Raw genomic sequence first — 18,762 nt, forward strand, 5'->3', positions numbered from 1 at the left:
AAAACATTTTAGTGTATTTCTTGCTTAAAATGAATCGCTCACTGTAGTTCTTGTTAGACAGGATATACTTTTTTCATATGCTCACCTACTCCACAAGAAAGCAGTAAAAACACAAACAACAACAAATTACCACAGAAGTGACTTCTTAAAAGTAGGCGATTCATAATTGTTTTATGAAGATAATGTATTAACAAATTTAAATTCATTAGGCATTCATCCATTCTTTAAAAAAATAATATTTCATTGAAGAAACATAAAAATAAACATACAATACTTTGCACGATCACGTTGCTTTTATTTTTTAATTTTTTTATCCCTTCAGAACATTCCCTATTGATCCTCCAAACCTCCCCCCACCCTTCCCAATGCCTCCAACTCCCCCTCACCCTTAAAATCACAGAGGAACAGAAAATATAAATAAAAATAGTAATTGTTATAATAATAACAACAATAATAATAAAATAATAATAGAAATAGTAATAAAATATGTCTAAATTGTGCATGACTTTTAGAAACACCTTATTACAAATATGTTACAGTTTGCAGACACCATATTACACATACTTAGCAGTTGAAATACATTACCAGTTGGATAATAACAAATGTGTGTATATAGAATAAAAATAAAAAGGATTTCATAATAGGTAGAGGAAGGAGAACAGAAAATCAATGATATCCTGGTTGCCAATATGTAAAAACATTCTCTACATACACCCCTAATAGAAAACCTCTCCCGAGTGGCGCAGTGGTTTAAGGCACTGCATCGCAGTGCTAGCTGTGCCACTAGAGATCCTGGTTCAAATCCAGACTCTGTCGTAGCCAGCGCACAATTAGCCAGCGTCGTCCAGGGTAGGGGAGGGAATGGCCAGCAGGGATGTAGCTCAGTTGGTAGAGCATGGTGTTTGCAACGCCAGGGTTGTGGGTTCGATTCCCACGGGGGGCCAGTATGAAAATGTATGCACTCACTTAACTGTAAGTCGCTCTGGATAAGAGTGTCTGCTAAATGACTAAACTGTATTTTTTCAAAGTTTAGAAAAAGCATAACATCCCGTATCCAAGACATGGCTGATGGGAGTGATTGGGCTTTCGAAAGCAGGAGTATTTTACAACAAGCAGTCAAGGAGGCAAAGGAGATTTACCAGTCTGTTTATTTGTGAGATTCACACCTTCCTCAGCAATCCCAAAGATAGCGACATGAGGAGATGGAACTATAGTAATCTCCAATACCTCAGAGATTGTACCAAAGAACGATGTCCAGAAGTCCGCCAACATGGGCATGACCATAGCATATGGGCCAAGTTAGCTGATGATTGAGAGCATCTATCGCAAGAGTCTACCACTTCTGGGATAATCTTGGCTAGTTTGGTCTTGGTAAAATGTATCCTGTGGAGGACATTACATTGAATCAGGCTGAGCCTTGCACAGGAGGAGGAAGAATTGACTTTCTCCAGTGCTTCTGTCCACCATTGATCAGAAAATGAAACCCCTAGTTCTGCTTCCCAATCCGTTTTGCAGAGAGCTGGAATATTTCCTGGCAATAAGAAGTCATAAAGAAATTATACGTGACCCTTTGGCATTTTAGCCACATCAGGCAAAACAGTCAATACCATAAGCAGGCAGAAGTCTTGGGAATGTAGAAGAGTGGGATTGACCAAAGTGACGGACTTGAAAATATCTAAGGAACTAATCAGTCTCTTGAAAATATCTAAGGCACTGATCAGTGCTAGATGCGTCACTACAGATCTGGGTTCAATCCCGGGCTGTGTCGCAGCCGGCTGCGACCGGGAGACCCATGAGGCGGCGCACAATTGGCCCGGTGTCGTCCGGCTTAGGGGAGGGTTTGGCCGGCTGGGATGTCCTTGTCCCATCACGCTCTAGCGACTCCTTGTGGCGGCCCGGCGCATGCACGCTGGCTTCGGTCACCAGCTGTACAGTGTTTCCTCCGACACATTGGTGAGGCTGGCTTCCGGGTTAAGCGAGCAGTGTGTCAAGAAGCAGCGTGGCTTGGCAGGGTCATGTTTTGGAGGACGCATGGCTCTCGACCTTCACCTCTCCCGAGTCCGCTCAGGAGTTGCAGTGATGGGACAAGACCTGTAACTACCAATTGGATATCACGAAATTGGGGAGAAAAAGGGGTACAAAAAAGATGTTTGGCAGGTGCAAATAAATGGTTATTACAAATGGGTGCTGATAGGGAGAGTGAGGTTCATTTAAAGTGATGTCGGATTTGTAGCCAGATTTCCATAGTGGAGATAACAATCGGATTGGAAGAGTACAGAGAGGGTAAAAGTGGAAGATTGCTACAAACAGGGGCTTGAAGGGAGGATGAGCAACAGGATCTAGCCTTCAGTTGGCACCAACTACTCCCTGGATCGCAGAGTAATTAAGTGTAAATGGGCTGCCCAGTAATAGCATACAACATTTGGTAGGACCAGTGCACTGTGTGATCTCTGTCTTTTTTACGAATTCTTGGTGGTTTGCCCCCCCCAAGTTGTTTAATTGTATAGAACAGAAAGTCTCATTCTACTCTATCGAAGGCATTCTCGCATCAAGAGAATCTAACACTTCAGATTTGGTTGGACAAGCTGAAGAGTGAATGATACTAAGAAGTCTCTGAATATTTCAGAAGGAATGACGGTCCTTGTAAACCCTATTTGGTCCTCTGATATCACAGTGGGTAGGACAGTCTCTAATCTACAAGCAAGCACCTTTTCCAGAATTTTTACATCCACGTTAAGGAGAGAGATCGGGCGGAATGAAGAGCAGTTGGTTGGATCTTTGTCTTTCTTCAATGTTAAAGAGATTGAAGCCTGAGTAAGAGTAGTAGGTAGTGAACCTTGCTGGAGTGAGTCCTCAAGCATTTTTAATAGCAGAGGGGTTAGTTGTTCAGAAAATGTCTTTATAAATTATTCGGGGTAGCCATCTGGCCCTGGGGACTTCCCACTCTGCATTAGCATGATGACTTCTGTGATTTCACTAGGCTTCAATGGTGAGTCCATGTGCCTACCACTGTCAGAGGATATTTTTGGAATGTCCTGGTTTAAGAAGAAGTTAGACATTAGAGAGTTGTCGTTCAGTGACTCAGATGTATATAGTTGGGAATAAATGACATGAAGGCCTCATTCATTTGAGCAATGTCTGTTGTGATGTTGTTCGAGCCATGGCAAATTTGAGGTATTAATTGTGAGGCTGATTTGCTCTTCAACTGATTGGCTAGAAGGCGGCTTGTCTCCATGTTCATAAAGAGAGCCACGTGTCTTAAGCAATAGTTGTTCTGCATCCTTGGTGGATATGACATTACACTCTGTCTGTAGACATAGGCTGTCCTTATAAAGCTCTGGGGATGGTGTTGTAGAATATATAGTCCAGGTCTGCTATAGTATCAATTAGTTCCTGCTGGCACTTCTTGCGAATTCTATTTGCATGAGCAGTGTATGAAATTATTTTACCCGTGAGATAAGCTTTAAGGGTTTCTCAAAGGAGGGAGGGAGAAGCATCAAATGTTCCGTTGGTCTCCAGAAAATCATAAATTGCTTGGGATATGAGGGTACAAAAGCCAGAATCAGACAATAGTGATGAATCAAGCCTCCAGAATCGGTTATCTCTGGGCTTAGACTTAAAGGAGAAGTCAAGAATCACAGGAGTGGTCTGAAATGACAATGGCAGAATATTCAATTGAGTCTATAGAGGGGAGAATAGCTTTGTCTGTGAAAACATTATCTATACGGGAGTAAGAGTGGTGAAGATGAGAGAAAAAAGAATATTGTTTGTCTACAGGATGCAAGAATCTCCATAGGTCAATACAGCCACACTGATCCATAAAAGAGGATAAAGCTTGAGACATTTTTGAGGGTAAGATAGCTCTAGAACTGGATCTATCCAGTCAGGGGTCCATGACACAGTTCAGGTCACCACCAAATATAAAATAGTGTGTGTTTAGATTGTTGAGTGAGGAGAACAGTTTCTTCATAAAGTTGATTTCATCGCAGTTTGGGGAGTACACACATACAAGAACGACTGGGGTTTGCCAAAGTGTGCCAGTTACTATTACGTAGCGGCCATTGGTATAATAGAGGACCTATGTTGAAGTGAACTGTGCCTTTTTCCTTAAACGTAAAGAGGGTTAAAAGGATTGATCGTAGATACAACCCTCATACTTTAGTTTGTAGGAGAAATGCAAAGACAGTGCACACACCCACATACAGAGCCCATAGAAGCTAGAAGAGGCAGGGATAGGTTCCTGGGCATTGGACCGCCAGTGGCTGTGAATGAAAATCGAATCAGAACACTATGCAGAAAAGCGACCTGCTTATGTTTGTGTTTGAGCCATACCATTTAGCTCACGTGTCAGTGAAGAGAATACAGTCACAGGTTACTTACACTTCCCCCAAAAGAAAACGAAACTGAAGACACAGTAGAAGTTGAATGGTTAAACGGGTAGGATAGTTACATACATTAGCCAACCAACCGACACCAAAACAGATAAAGGAAAACGTTCCCATAGTATAAGTAAATATATTAATGGATGTAACATAAATGTTGGCTACACTTTACCTTAGCTTTGAATTCACGCAAGCGATCAGTTCTTGAGTGAGTGGAATGATCAGACAGAAATGAAGCGAAAAGAGATGCCATCATTGCTCAGTCCTTGGCAATCCAACTAGTTGGAGACGAATTAAACAGGAATGGAAAGTTATGTACACTGTCAATATGGTCTTTAATGAGGTCGATATGAACACACGGTAAGGCTTGCGTGACGTTTAAATTCACAGTCCGTTGACATTCCAACTCCAAATGCGTGGGGAACACGGTTATACTAAGCAAATAAGTGTCGCCTGTTTAGCCATAACAAAATCAGAGTTTCATGTGTCCAGCCAGTTGGCTATTGAAAGGGTCAGTATGAGGGCCTCCAGAGTGGCGCAGCAGTCTAAGGCACTGTGTCACAGTGCTTAAGGTGTCACTACAGACCTGGGTTCGATCCCAGGCTGCGTCACAACCGGCCGTGAACGGGAGTCCCATAGGGCGGCACACAATTGGCCCAAGTCGTCCGGGTTAGGGGAGGGTTTGGCCAGGGGGGCTTTACTTGGCTCGTCGTGCTCTAGCGACTCCTTGTGGTGGGCTGGGCGCCTGCATGCCGATTCAGTCGTCAGTTGAACAGTGTTTCCTCCAACACGTTGGTGCGGCTGGCTTCTGGGTTAAGTGGGCGGTGTGTTAAGAAGCGCAGTTTGGGCCTCCCGAGTGGCGCAGCATTCTAAGGCACTGCATCGCAGTGCTAGAGCTGTTACTACATTCCCGGGGGTAAAATAAAAAGTCAGTAGGGTATGTCCAAAAGAATCCAGTGTGCTGCACATGTTGTTCAATATTTTCACATAGTGGGACAGTTCACATATCACTTAGCTGAACTGATGTGCTGGTTGTAAAAGGACTCAGCCTCTGCTGCTGTGTTGAACTTGTGCTCCATGTCCTGGTAGTAAAAATGCAGCTAAGGCGAAGTGTAAACTTGATGCCCTTCTGATACAACTTTAATTTAATTGACTTGAAAGTGGCACGTTTCTTGGTGAGTTGAGTGCTCAGGTCCTGGAATATGAAAATCTTCTTTCCCTGATAGAAAAGTTCCTTGCTAAATCCAGCACTCGTTCCTTCTCCTAGTAGCGGAGAAATCGCATTAGCATTGGATGTGGTCACTCACCCTCCGCCAGCCTATCTCTCAGTGTGTGGTGCACTCTGTCCAGCTCTGGTGGTGTTGCGAACGTATCATCGGCCAATATTTCCCAAACTTTGACATGAACTCTCTTGCAGAGCGTCCCTCACAGCCCTCAGGGAGTCCTACCACTCACAAGTTATTGCAACGAGAGCGATTCTCGAGGTTGTCCATTTGGTCTTTTATGATGGAGCACAATCACTCTGGCCTCGAGGGTGGTCAGCCTGTCACTATGGTCAGAAAGAGCTGTCTTTACGTCAGTCAGACGAGGGCCATATGATTCCACTGTCAGACAAACCGCGTCCAGCAATGATTGTATGGGCGAGAGGGACATTGTTAGCGAGGTTGCCATCTCAGATAAGAGGGCAGCATGGTTCTTCTCCAATTCGGCAACCAGGGAGGAGATGGTCAAGTTGTCTTTGCTGGGGGTAGTCGCTGCCGCAATTGTTGGCTGATTTTGTGGGGAGTTGCTACCTAAAGTTCCTGATTTCCCCTTCACTTTATTTTTGCCAGACATCATTTAGAATCTGTCATTCACTTATTAAATCTGCAATATGCAGTAAAATGTTCATTTAATGGCGTATTTAGACATATAAAAAATAAATAACTCGGGAGCTCTCTCCTCACATCGGCTTCAGTCAGTCGCCATTCCGAAAGTCTGCATCCATCCATTCTAATTAATCAACAGGAATGAAAAGATTTTTAAAAAAGAGAGGAGGAAAAAAGAAGGAAAAAGGTTGTTGACATCCCCCACGGACCAACATTGCATACTCCACTCTCTTTTTCCCTCTCCAGAAAAATAAATAATAAATGTATTCCAAATTACAAACTCTAAACTGTGGATCCTAGCACTCTAACACTCTGCTGCCTGCCAGTGAGTACATGTTTCCAGGGCATTTGCAGATGCTCGAAATAATCTCCAATGTTTTGGCTCAATCTGCTCTGAGGATGGGTGAAATAAATACTTTAAACTAATTAATGGCCGACCAGCTGTTCCTACCACTTGGCTGAATATTGATGGAAGGAGAGAGGGAGAGAGAGAGAAAGCGATAGAGACTGTGAGGAGGGAGAGAGGGAGTGGAGGGAGAGAGACTGTGAGGAGGGAGAGAGAGAGAGAAAGAGAGAGGAGAGAGAGACTGTGAGGATGGAGAGAGAGAAAGTGCAAGAGAGAGAGAGAGGAGAGAGAGACTGTGAGGAGGGAAATTAGAGAGGAGGGAGAGAGACTGTGAGGAGGGAGAGAGAGGAGAGAGAGCTTGCCTGTGTTTGTGTAGGATCACTCTGACACATAAACATGTGTGAATAGTGGATGAGAGGGAAGAGAGGGAACCTGCACAGAGCACAGCCAGGGTGCAGCGTTAAAATAGTAAAAGTGGATTTGAGAGAAATTGAGTAAACAGGGACAATTGATGGCTCATAATATATCATTTTGAGGCGTGTGTGTGTGTGTATTGTTAGGGGTTGACTAAAGGCTTTTCACATAAACATAAAGTGGCACCTCTTCCTGACAGTGTAGAGATAATGTCAGAAACATGGATGGTCTCTCTATCTCTCGCTCTCTCTCTCTATCGCAATCTCTCCCTCTCTCTTTTGCACCTATACACACACCTCTCTCTCGCTCTCTCTCTCTCTCTTTGGTGTGTTATGGATAGTGTGTACAGCAGATGGCCCTGCCCTCTATTGGTGATGAATGGTGGATGATGTCATCCTATAGGTTTGACAGGCACCCGTGCGTGCCTACACAAAGGAAGCTGAAACATCTGAGGTAATGGAGCTCTGTAGCCCTGCTTCTTCTTATTTGGGAATGCACATGATTACATCCATTCAATGGGAAAAGCTGAATTTATGTCCTGGATGGATGTTGGTTAACCCTTTGCTTAGAGCCTGAGAGAGACAGTGTAGGTTAGTCAATGAGGACTGAATAGTCTTTATGTGATTCCTTGTGACCTCTCTCCTCGCCTCATTCTCGAAAAACATTGGAGAAGAAGGAACCTCGGATCTTCTTCTGTGATTTGAGGAGGCGCAGATTTAAATAAATACTTTTGAGATTCACCCCTGGACTGGATTGTCTATCATAGAGGACTTGAGAGCTCTGATTGGCTGAATCGTAGAGTTCAGTACCTATATAAACACTGTTGTGAATTAATAAGAGTCAAGCTTCTGTTTGAATACACAGCAGCCTACTTGTCCTGACTTGTTCTGTATTCTTGTTTTGGGTCTAACTCTAGATGACAATCCAATGTGCACCCCAACGGCGAGAGACAGCTACGAGAGGCTGTCATTGACTGGACAGGGTCTACCACCTGGCTTCCCTTCGCCATTCCTGTTCCCAGACGGCCTGTCGTCAATAGAGACTCTTCTCACTAACATACAGGTACAGTGGGTCTGACTAATAGAGACTCTTCTCACTAACATACAGGTATGCTATAGGCCTTATTCATTAAAAGGGTAAGGGCAATACTCCCTTTCCAACATACAGTGCATTTAGGTCAGACCAATATAGACTCTTCTTGCTAACAACACACAGGTACAGTAGCCTCACAGTCACCTTAGTAATATACTCCTCACTATACAGGTAGGCCTTACAAATGCTCAATACAGGTAGTCCTTAGCAATACTATGCAGATAGACCTTACCAATACTATACAGGTAGACCTTTGCAATACTATGCAGGTATACCTTAGCAATACTATACAGGTAGACCTTAGCAATAGTCTACAGAGAATCAATAGAAAATAGCTAACTAACTAAAACTAGCTAATACGCAATAGAGTAAAGAAAACATCAGTTAGTATAGCCGTTTGTCTGAGTGCCATTTAGCCTGCAACTGTAAAGACTAGGGCCAGAAATCACAAAGCATCTCAGGATGGGAGTTCTGATCTAGGATCAGGACACCCCTTTCCATAGAATCTTATTCATTGTAATCTGAATAGTAAAACTGATCATAGATCAGAGCTCATGCTCTGAGACACTTTATGGATAGGGACCCTGCAGTCAGTAGTGCTGAGCGAATATGCTTTTTGAGGTCGGTTCGGTTTCGGTTAAATTATTTTTAAAATAATCATATTCTTTTCTATTTCGGTTTCGATTATTTATTTATTTTAGATTAAATGCACTATGCATTATGGGGGTGGAATGCTGTAACAACACAGAATAAAACTATTAATAAAAGTCCCATGACTGCCCATTAACCATCATTTATTCACATTACTTGATTTTAATAAAATATTTCAGTTATCAATCACTTAGATCAAGTATTTTCAGGTAGAGCTACCTCAAGAAGCAATTGCTTTCTATCCCTCTCGATCGCGTGTTCTCTCCTCTCCATGTCCGTGGCTGCTCCACACAGACCGGACAAGTAGGCTGGCGTGTTATGGATTATATGGTCATTGTAGTTAATCACCATGTTTTCTGCGCTAAATTATGTAGAATATTGGCCTGTTGAAAACTACAACTCTCTACTACGTCGCACAGTTCGGGCTTGATCTGATCTCTAGAGAAACTGCACATCGGGCTCACAGAAGAAGAAAAAAAACAAATGAAATGGAATTAAAATAATTGAACCGACTTCGGTCAATTAGTTGTTTAAAAACCGACATTTCGGTTAATCACTCAGCACTAGCAGTCAGAGAGATGAATGCCTTGGCGTTCTATATCAGAGTGTAATGATGTGGATACAGTACTGCCCTGCTCGCTGCTCCAATACCCCAATACCGTGGACATCAGAGCACAGAGTCGTCCAAGGTTATCCTTTTGATCTATGCGTTAATTAGAAAACCACACACAGCTCCAACACACACACACACACACACACAGCTCTGAAACTCGAGGAAGTCATCTCTGAAAATGATCTTGGCGTTTAATATTAATATACAAATCAACAAAATGAAACCGAGCAGAAAATTGAGATAAAGCAACTTAGTGTAAATTGGGGTCACGGGAACCAACAATTAGTAAGCTATAGCTCACTGCATTTGGAGAGTAATTGTTGTGAAAATGGACACTGCACAGAATGGAGACTATAATAATGAGTAGTCATTGTACAGTAGGAGTAGCATGGCTGTAAAAGCCTGAGAAAGATGTTTGTATATCAGTGGTTATCATTCAGAGATTGTAGGTCTGGGAAAAATGTCAATATGTCTGGGAAAAATGAGGAGTTTTGCTCTTCATCTCTCCCAACAAATCACAAGTTTGGGTAGGTGGGGCTTAAAATGTGGGCAGGAATTGTGCTCTTGAAAAATAATCACGTCAGAGACGGACCCAATGCAGATGCAGATTGCTAGGCTAATTATAGCCACAGCCAGTCAGTGGTGGAATGCTAACCTTAGCAGTCATGGTGCATGCAAACTACTCATGTGCAAAATACACTCATTGAAAATATCCTCAGAGCTCTTTATCTAGCTAGCTACCAATGTTGTATCCGGTGGGGATGTTTACACCAGGGCACAAACGGATAAGGCTCTGGACGGATTTCCTGTGAGTCCATTTCCAACTACCAACTGGACATTAGACGTGTATGCTGGAACATTGTTAATGTGGGAGGCAACCCGTCTGCCTAGGGAGACTAGTTGTATTGATATTTTACTGTTTATCTTTCCTATCATAATCGTCTTCGGTTTAGTGTCAGAGGTTGGATAAATCCTTATAGAGGTCAAAGATGATCGAAAAAGGCCTCAACATGACAAAGATGAGCTAGATCACCCCCTATTCTCCCCTCTCACCACTATGATCAAGAGGGGTCAGATCAATCTCAATCACTCCTAGCGAAATGCTTGTGTTCCTAGCTCCAACAGTGCAGTAGTATCTAACATCTAACTTGACACCTTTAGAAGAATACTCTACACTGACTGTACAAAACATTAGGAACACCTTCCTAATATTGAGTTGTGCCCCCGTTTGCCCTCAGAACAGCATGCCACAGGGATGCTGGCCCATGTTGACTTCAATGCTTCCCACAGTGCTCCAATGCTTCCGTGTTGGATGACTTAAAAAAAAGTTGGATGTCAGAGATTTCCGAGTTCCCAGTTCCGAGTTCCCAATTGTTTTGAACGTGGCATTTATGCTCAGAGGGAGACGACAGGGTATTCCCTTTGAGTCAGGAACCAAAACTCCATAGTGACCAGTGAAGACGTTGTCTGCAGCATTCGGTCACATGACAGCTCGATCAGCTGTTCGATTTCACTTACCGGCTTGTCAACTGAGTCAGGATCCCAGTCAAACGGATTGGGAAGTAGGTTACAATGTGCTCTTCCAAGCATTGGAGGTGAGCAGTCATCACTCGTGACACTTACTGATGCTGTTTTCTGTTAGAAACATGCACAGCCGAGGGAAGGGGGCATGGTTCGCTTTTGAAAGACTCTCTCCAATAAGAATTCTTTCCTCTGAATCCACTGCTTTGGTCAGTCATCTGTAGAATGTTTTTGTATTTCCCCTGCATGCTTGCGTTCAGTTCATTCAGTTTCCCAAATATGTATGTTACACAGGCAAGGAGACACATTTTCTTTTCACCACACAGAAAATCAACTAAGTCTGTTTTTTTTTACATCCATTGTGAATGACAACAGTTCCTCTCTCAATGCGAAAAATCTTTCCAACACTCCCCCTCGATAACCACCAAGCCTCATTGTGAAATAGAACATTGTCATGCTCTGATCCCATATCTCCACACATATGCGAACAGGCGTGTGCGCAGTGGATGTGGTTTGATGTTGTTTATAATCGAAGTTACCTGCTGCAGTATATCTCAGCTCTTTTGCCGCCAGTTGCTCTCGGTGTATCATACAATGCGTCCATATGGCAGAGGGAGACGCATTCATAACTAGAGTGCAGAGGCCTGCCCGCCGTCCCGCCATAGATGGAGCAAAAGCCCACCATTCGATCCCATGGAATCAGTTTTTTGTCAATAAAGCCACACAGCACACTGTGTCGTTTCATGCTCGGGAATCGTGAGACAGAACAATATGTCTTCGTGAATAGCATCCCCTGACATGTATACGAACAAAAGTCAATGCATGGGCATCTCGGCCCTCACAGCTAATGTCCATTTGGAGAGCATAAGCTGCAGAGTTTTTGAGTCGTTCAGTCAGAGTTTCATCTTGATTACTAGCAATAGCATACATTCATTGTTTATCTGACAAAGGTAATGATGTGAGTTTCTGTGCCTCTGCCTCCCCACGCATTGTTTTCACCATATCAATTGCGGACAATAATATCAAAGTCTCTGCAATAGTGTGTGGTTTCATAGTGTAGCGGGCCTAGCCATTCACCGTGGGAATGAAGTGCGGCCTTTTCCAATGATCTAGGGCGCTCTCTGGATTCATTTTATCTTTTAGATTTTAATTATTTTCATTTAGATTTTGAAAAAATATATATACAGTACCAGTCAGATGATTGGACACACCTACTCATTCCAGAGTTTTTCTTTATTTTCTATATTGTAGAATAATAGTGAAGACATAAAATCTATGAAATAACACATATGGAATCATATAGTAACCAAAAAAGTGTTAAACAAATGAAAATATATTTGAGATTTGAGATTCTTCAAAGTAGCCACCCTTGACCGTGATGACAGCTTTGCACACTCTTGGCATTCTCTCAACCAGCTTTCCTGGAATGGATTCCATCACAACCACCGTCATTGTGGGCAGCTCGATGGCGAGCGATTTTGGCCTGCCTACACTGTGGACCGGCTAAGGTCCACTGTCACCCAGGCGCCCGTGTCCGAGACATCAACTCCTGCCAACAGTTTTGGCCAATTACTCTAATATTCCACAAATATGGAGAACCTGTTGGTTTTCAAATCACGTAGAGGGCTTGGGCTGTTGCACTTAAACGTGTGAAGCTTGATGTCAAAGTTGCACCTTCTTGATGTCTGGGTGCATGATACGAGCCCTGATATTCTGGTTCTCACAGAGACCTGTCTCAAGGTTTCGATTATGTATAAGGACATTGAAATGGCTGATTACAACATTCAAATGTGATAGACTGAAAAAATTTGGCGGGGTGGCTATACAGTGAGGGAAAAAAGTATTTGATCCCCTGCTGATTTTGTAGGTTTGCCCACTGACAAAGAAATTATCAGTCTATAATTTTAATGGTAGGTTTATTTGAACAGTGAGAGACAGAATAACAACAGAAAAATGCATGTCAAACATGTTATAAATTGATTTGCATTTTAATGAGGAAAATAAGTATTTCAACCCCTCTCAGTCAGAAAGATTTCTGGCTCCCAGGTGTCTTTTATACAGGTAACGAGCTGAGATTAGGAGCACACTCTTAAAGGGAGTGCTCCTAATCTCAGCTTGTTACCTGTATAAAAGACACCTGTCCACAGAAGCAATCAATCAATCAGATTCCAAACTCTCCACCATGGCCAAGACCAAAGAGCTCTCCAAGGATGTCAGGGACAAGATTGTAGACCTACACAAGGCTGGAATGGGCTACAAGACCATCGCCAAGCAGCTTGGTGAGAAGGTGACAACAGTTGGTGCGATTATTCGCAAACGGAAGAAACACAAAAGAACTGTCAATCTCCCTCGGCCTGGGGCTCCATGCAAGAACTCACCTCGTGGAGTTGCAATGATCATGAGAACGGTGAGGAATCAGCCCAGAACTACACGGGAGGAAAACAATTGGTAACACACTACGCCGTGAAGGACTGAAATCCTGCAGCGCCCACAAGGTCCCCCTGCTCAAGAAAGCACATATACAGGCCCGTCTGAAGTTTGCCAATGAACATCTGAATGATTCAGAGGAGAACTGGGTGAAAGTGTTGTGGTCAGATGAGACCAAAATCGAGCTCTTTGCCATCAACACAACTCGCTGTGTTTGGAGGAGGAGGAATGCTGCCTATGACCCCAAGAACACCATCCCCACCGTCAAACATGGAGGTGGAAACATTATGGTTTGGGACTGTCTTTCTGCTAAGGGGACAGGACAACTTCACCGCATCAAAGGGACGATGGACGGGGCCATGTACCATCAAATCTTGGGTGAGAACCTCCTTCCCTCAGCCAGGGCATTGAAAATGGGTCGTGGATGGGTATTCCAGCATGACAATGACCCAAAACACACGTCCAAGGCAACAAAGGAGTGGCTCAAGAAGAAGCACATTAAGGTCCTGGAGTGGCCTAGCCAGTCTTCAGACCTTAATCCCATAGAAAATCTGTGGAGGGAGCTGAAGGTTCGAGTTGCCAAATATCAGCCTCGAAACCTTAATGACTTGGAGAAGATTTGCAAAGAGGAGCGGGACAAAATCGCTCCTGAGATGTGTGCAAACCTGGTGGCCAACTACAAGAAACATCTGACCTCTGTGATTGCCAACAAGGGTTTTGCCACCAAGTACTAAGTCATGTTTTGCAGAGGTGTCAAATACCTATTTCCCTCATTAAAATGCAAATCAATTTACAACATTTTTGACATGTGTTTTTCTGGATTTTTTTGTTGTTATTCTGTCTCTCACTGTTCAGATAAACCTACCATTAAAATTATAGACTGATCATTTCTTTGTCAGTGGGCAAACGTACAAAATCAGCAGGGGATCAAATACTTTTTTCCCTCACTGTATACAGTATGTGAAATCGACTCTTGTGGCATCATGTCCTCTAAGTGTCACTATTTCCAAAAAGTATGAGTGTTTGGTTATAGATATATACATAAGTATTCAGACCCTTTACTCAGTACTTTGTTGAAGCACCTTTGGCAGTGGCTACAGGCTAGAGTCTTCTTGGGTATAACGCTACAAGCTTGGCACACCTGTATTTGGAGAGTTTCTCCCATTCTTCTCTGCAGATCAATCAATCAATCAATTTTATTTTATATAGCCCTTCTTACATCAGCTAATATCTCGAAGTGCTGTACAGAAACCCAGCCTAAAACCCCAAACAGCTAGTAATGCAGGTGTAGAAGCACGGTGGCTAGGAAAAACTCCCTAGAAAGGCAAAACCTAGGAAGAAACCTAGAGAGGAACCAGGCTATGAGGGGTGGCCAGTCCTCTTCTGGCTGTGCCGGGTGGAGATTATAACAGAACCATGCCAAGATGTTCAAAAATGTTCATAAGTGACAAGCATGGTCAAATAATAATCAGGAATAAATCTCAGTTGGCTTTTCATAGCCGATCATTAGAGTTTAAAACAGCAGGTCTGGGACAGGTAGGGGTTCCATAACCGCAGGCAGAACAGTTTAAACTGGAATAGCAGCAAGGCCAGGCGGACTGGGGATAGCAAGGAGTCACCACGGCCGGTAGTCCCGACGTATGGTCCTAGGGCTCAGGTCTCTCAGTTGGCTTTTCATAGCCGATCATTTAGAGTTGAAAACAGCAGGTCTGGGACAGGTAGGGGTTTCGTAGCCGCAGGCAGAACAGTTGAAACTGGAATAGCAGCAAGGCCAGGCGGACTGGGGGCAGCAGGGTGTCATCATGCCCGGTAGTCCTGACGTATGGTCCTAGGGCTCAGGTTCTCAGAGAGAAAGAGAGAACGAGAGAATTAGAGAGAGCATACTTAAATTCACACAGGACACTGGATAAGACAGGAGAAGTACTCCAGGTATAACCAACTAACCCCAGCCCCCCGACACATAAACTACTGCAGCATAAATACTGGAGGCTGAGACAGGAGCGGTCCGGAGACACTGTGGCCCCATCCGAAGAAACCCCCGGACAGGGCCAAACAGGAAGGATATAACCCCACCCACTCCGCCAAAGCACAGCCCCCGCACCACTAGAGGGATATCCCCAACCACCAACTTACAATCCTGAGACAAGGCCGAGTATAGCCCACAGAGGTCTCCACCACAGCACAAACCAAGGGGGGGGGGGTCGCCAACCCAGACAGGAAGATCACGTCAGTAACTCAACCCACTCAATTGACGTACCCCTCCCAGGGACGGCATGAAAGAGCACCAGCAGGCCAGTGACTCAGCCCCTGCAACAGGGTTAGAGGCAGAGAACCCCAGTGGAGAGGGGAACCGGCCTGGCAGAGACAGCAAGGGCTGTTCGTTGCTCCAGCCTTTCCGTTCACCTTCACACTCCTGGGCCAGACTACACTCAATCATATGACCTACTGAAGAGATAAGTCTTCAGTAAAGACTTAAAGGTTGAGACCGAGTCTGCGTCTCTCACATGGGTAGGCAGACTGTTCCATAAAAATGGAGATCTATAGGAGAAAGCCCTGCCTCCCGCTGTTTGCTTAGAAATTCTAGGGACAATTAGGAGGCCTGCGTCTTGTGACCGTAGCGTACGTATTGGTATGTACGGCAGGACCAACTCGGAAAGATAGGTAGGAGCAAGCCCATGTAACGCTTTATAGGTTAACAGTAAAACCTTGAAATCAGCCCTTGCCTTAACAGGAAGCCAGTGTAGGGAAGCTAGCACTGGAGTAATATGATCAAATTTCTTGGTTCTAGTCAGGATTCTAGCAGCCGTATTTAGCACTAACTGAAGTTTATTTAGTGCTTTATCCGGGTAGCCGGAAAATAGAGCATTGCAGTAGTCTAATCTAGAAGTAACAAATGCATGGATTAATTTTTCTGCATCATTTTTGGACAGAAAATTTCTGATTTTTGCAATGTTACGTAGATGGAAAAAAGCTGTCCTTGAAACAGTCTTGATATGTTCGTCAAAAGAGAGATCAGGGTCAAGAGTAACGCCTAGGTCCTTCACAGTTTTATTTGAGACGACTTTACAACCATCAAGATGAATTGTCAGATTTAACAGAAGATCTCTTTGTTTCTTGGGACCTAGAACAAGCATCTCTGTTTTGTCCGAGTTTAAAAGTAAAAAGTTTTCAGCCATCCACTTCCTTATGTCTGAAACACAGGCTTCTAGCGAGGGCAATTTTGGGGCTTCACCATGCTTCATTGAAATGTACAGCTGTGTGTCATCCGCATAGCAGTGAAAGTTAACATTATGTTTTCGAATAACATCCCCAAGAGGTAAAATATATAGTGAAAACAATAGTGGTCCTAAAACGGAACCTTGAGGAACACCGAAATGTACAGTTGATTTGTCGGAGGACAGACCATTCACAGAGACAAACTGATATCTTTCCGACAGGTAGGATCTAAACCAGGCCAGAACTTGTCCGTGTAGACCAATTTGGGTTTCCAGTCTCTCCAAAAGAATGTGGTGATCGATGGTGTCAAAGGCAGCACTAAGGTCTAGTAGCACGGGGACAGATGCAGAGCCTCGGTCTGACGCCATTAAAAGGTCATTTACCACCTTCACAAGTGCAGTCTCAGTGCTATGATGGGGTCTAAAACCAGACTGAAGCATTTCGTATACATTGTTTGTCTTCAGAAAGGCAGTGAGTTGCTGCGCAACAGCTTTTTCTAAAATTTTTGAGAGGAATGGAAGATTCGATATTGGCCGATAGTTTTTTATATTTTCCGGGTCAAGGTTTGGCTTTTTCAAGAGAGGCTTTATCACTGCCACTTTTAGTGAGTTTGGTACACATCCGGTGGATAGAGAGCTGTTTATTATGTTCAACATAGGAGGGCCAAGCACAGGAAGCAGCTCCTTCAGCAGTTTAGTAGGAATAGGATCCAGTATGCAGCTTGAAGGTTTAGAGGCCATGATTATTTTCATCATTGTGTCAAGAGATATAGTACTAAAACACTTAAGTGTCTCTCCCGATCCCAGGCCCTCGCAGAGCTGTGCAGATCCAGGACAGCTAAGCCCTGGAGGAATACGCAGATTCAAAGAGGAGTCCGTAATTTGCTTTCTAATGGTCATGATCTTTTCCTCAAAGAAGTTCATGAATTTATCACTGCTGAAGTGAAAACCATCCTCTCTTGGGGAATGCTGCTTTTTAGTTAGCTTTGCAACAGTATCAAAAAGAAATTTTGGATTGTTCTTATTTTCCTCGATTAATTTGGAAAAGTAGGATGATCGAGCAGCAGTGAGGGCTCTTCGGTACTGCACGGTACTGTCTTTCCAAGCTAGTCGGAAGACTTCCAGTTTGGTGTGGCGCCATTTCCGTTCCAATTTCCTGGAAGCTTGCTTCAAAGCTCGGGTATTTTCTGTATACCAGGGAGCTAGTTTCTTATGACAAATGTTTTTCGTTTTTAGGGGTGCAACTGCATCTAGGGTATTGTGCAAGGTTAAATTTAGTTCCTCAGTTAAGTGGTTAACTGATTTTTGTCCTCTGACGTCCTTGGGTAGGCAGAAGGGGTCTGGAAGGGCATCAATGAATTTTTGTGTTGTCTGAGAATTTATAGCACGACTTTTGATGCTCCTTGGTTGGGGTCTGAGCAGATTATTTGTTGCGATTGCAAACGTAATAAAATGGTGGTCCGATAGTCCAGGATTTTGTGGAAAAACATTAAGATCTACAACATTTATTCCATGGGACAAAACTAGGTCCAGAGTATGACTGTGGCAGTGAGTAGGTCCAGAGACATGTTGGACAAAACCCACTGAGTCGATAATGGCTCCGAAGGACTTTTGGAGTGGGTCTGTGGACTTCTCCATGTGAATATTAAAATCACCAAAAATTAGAATATGATCTGCTATGACTACAAGGTCTGATAGGAATTCAGGAAACTCAGAGAGGAACGCTGTATATGGCCCAGGAGGCCTGTAAACAGTAGCTATAAAAAGTGATTGAGTAGGCTGCATAGATTTCATGACTAGAAGCTCGAAAGATGAAAACGTCATTTTTTTTTTTTGTAAATTGAAATTTGCTATCGTAAATGTTAGCAACACCTCCGCCTTTGCGGGATGCACGGGGAATATGGTCACTAGTGTAACCAGGAGGTGAGGCCTCATTTAACACAGCAAATTCATCAGGCTTAAGCTTAAGATCCTCTCAACCTCTGTCAGGTTGGATGGGGAGCATCACTGCACAGCTGTTTTCAGGTCTTTCCAGAGATGTTAGATTGGGTTCAAGTCCGGGCTCTGTCTGGGCCACTCAAGGACATTCAGAGATTTGTCCCGAAGCCACTCCTGCATTGACTTGGCTGTGTGCTTAGGGTCGTTGTCCTGTTGGAAAGTGAACCTTCACCCCAGTCTGAGGTCCTGAGCGCTCTGGAGCAGGTTTTCATCAAAGATCTCTCTGTACTTTGCG

The 18,762-nt window shown here is 43.7% G+C and overlaps 1 protein-coding gene across 1 annotated transcript in view; it reads left to right on the top strand.

Annotated features, from left to right (window-relative positions):
• The window catches only part of LOC311143383 (dachshund homolog 1-like), a gene marked incomplete at its 5' end in the record, with an annotated part of 259,085 nt that overhangs the window by 224,713 nt on the left and 15,610 nt on the right, over positions 1 to 18,762 (top strand). The window contains one exon of the mRNA XM_084179218.1: positions 7,927 to 8,072. Coding sequence (XP_084035344.1) covers positions 7,927 to 8,072 — 146 coding nt within the window. The remainder of the gene's footprint in view (positions 1 to 7,926; positions 8,073 to 18,762) is intronic.

The sequence above is a fragment of the Coregonus lavaretus genome (genome assembly GCF_964263955.1).
Source record: "Coregonus lavaretus genome assembly, chromosome: 16".
Classification (NCBI taxonomy): domain Eukaryota; kingdom Metazoa; phylum Chordata; class Actinopteri; order Salmoniformes; family Salmonidae; genus Coregonus; species Coregonus lavaretus.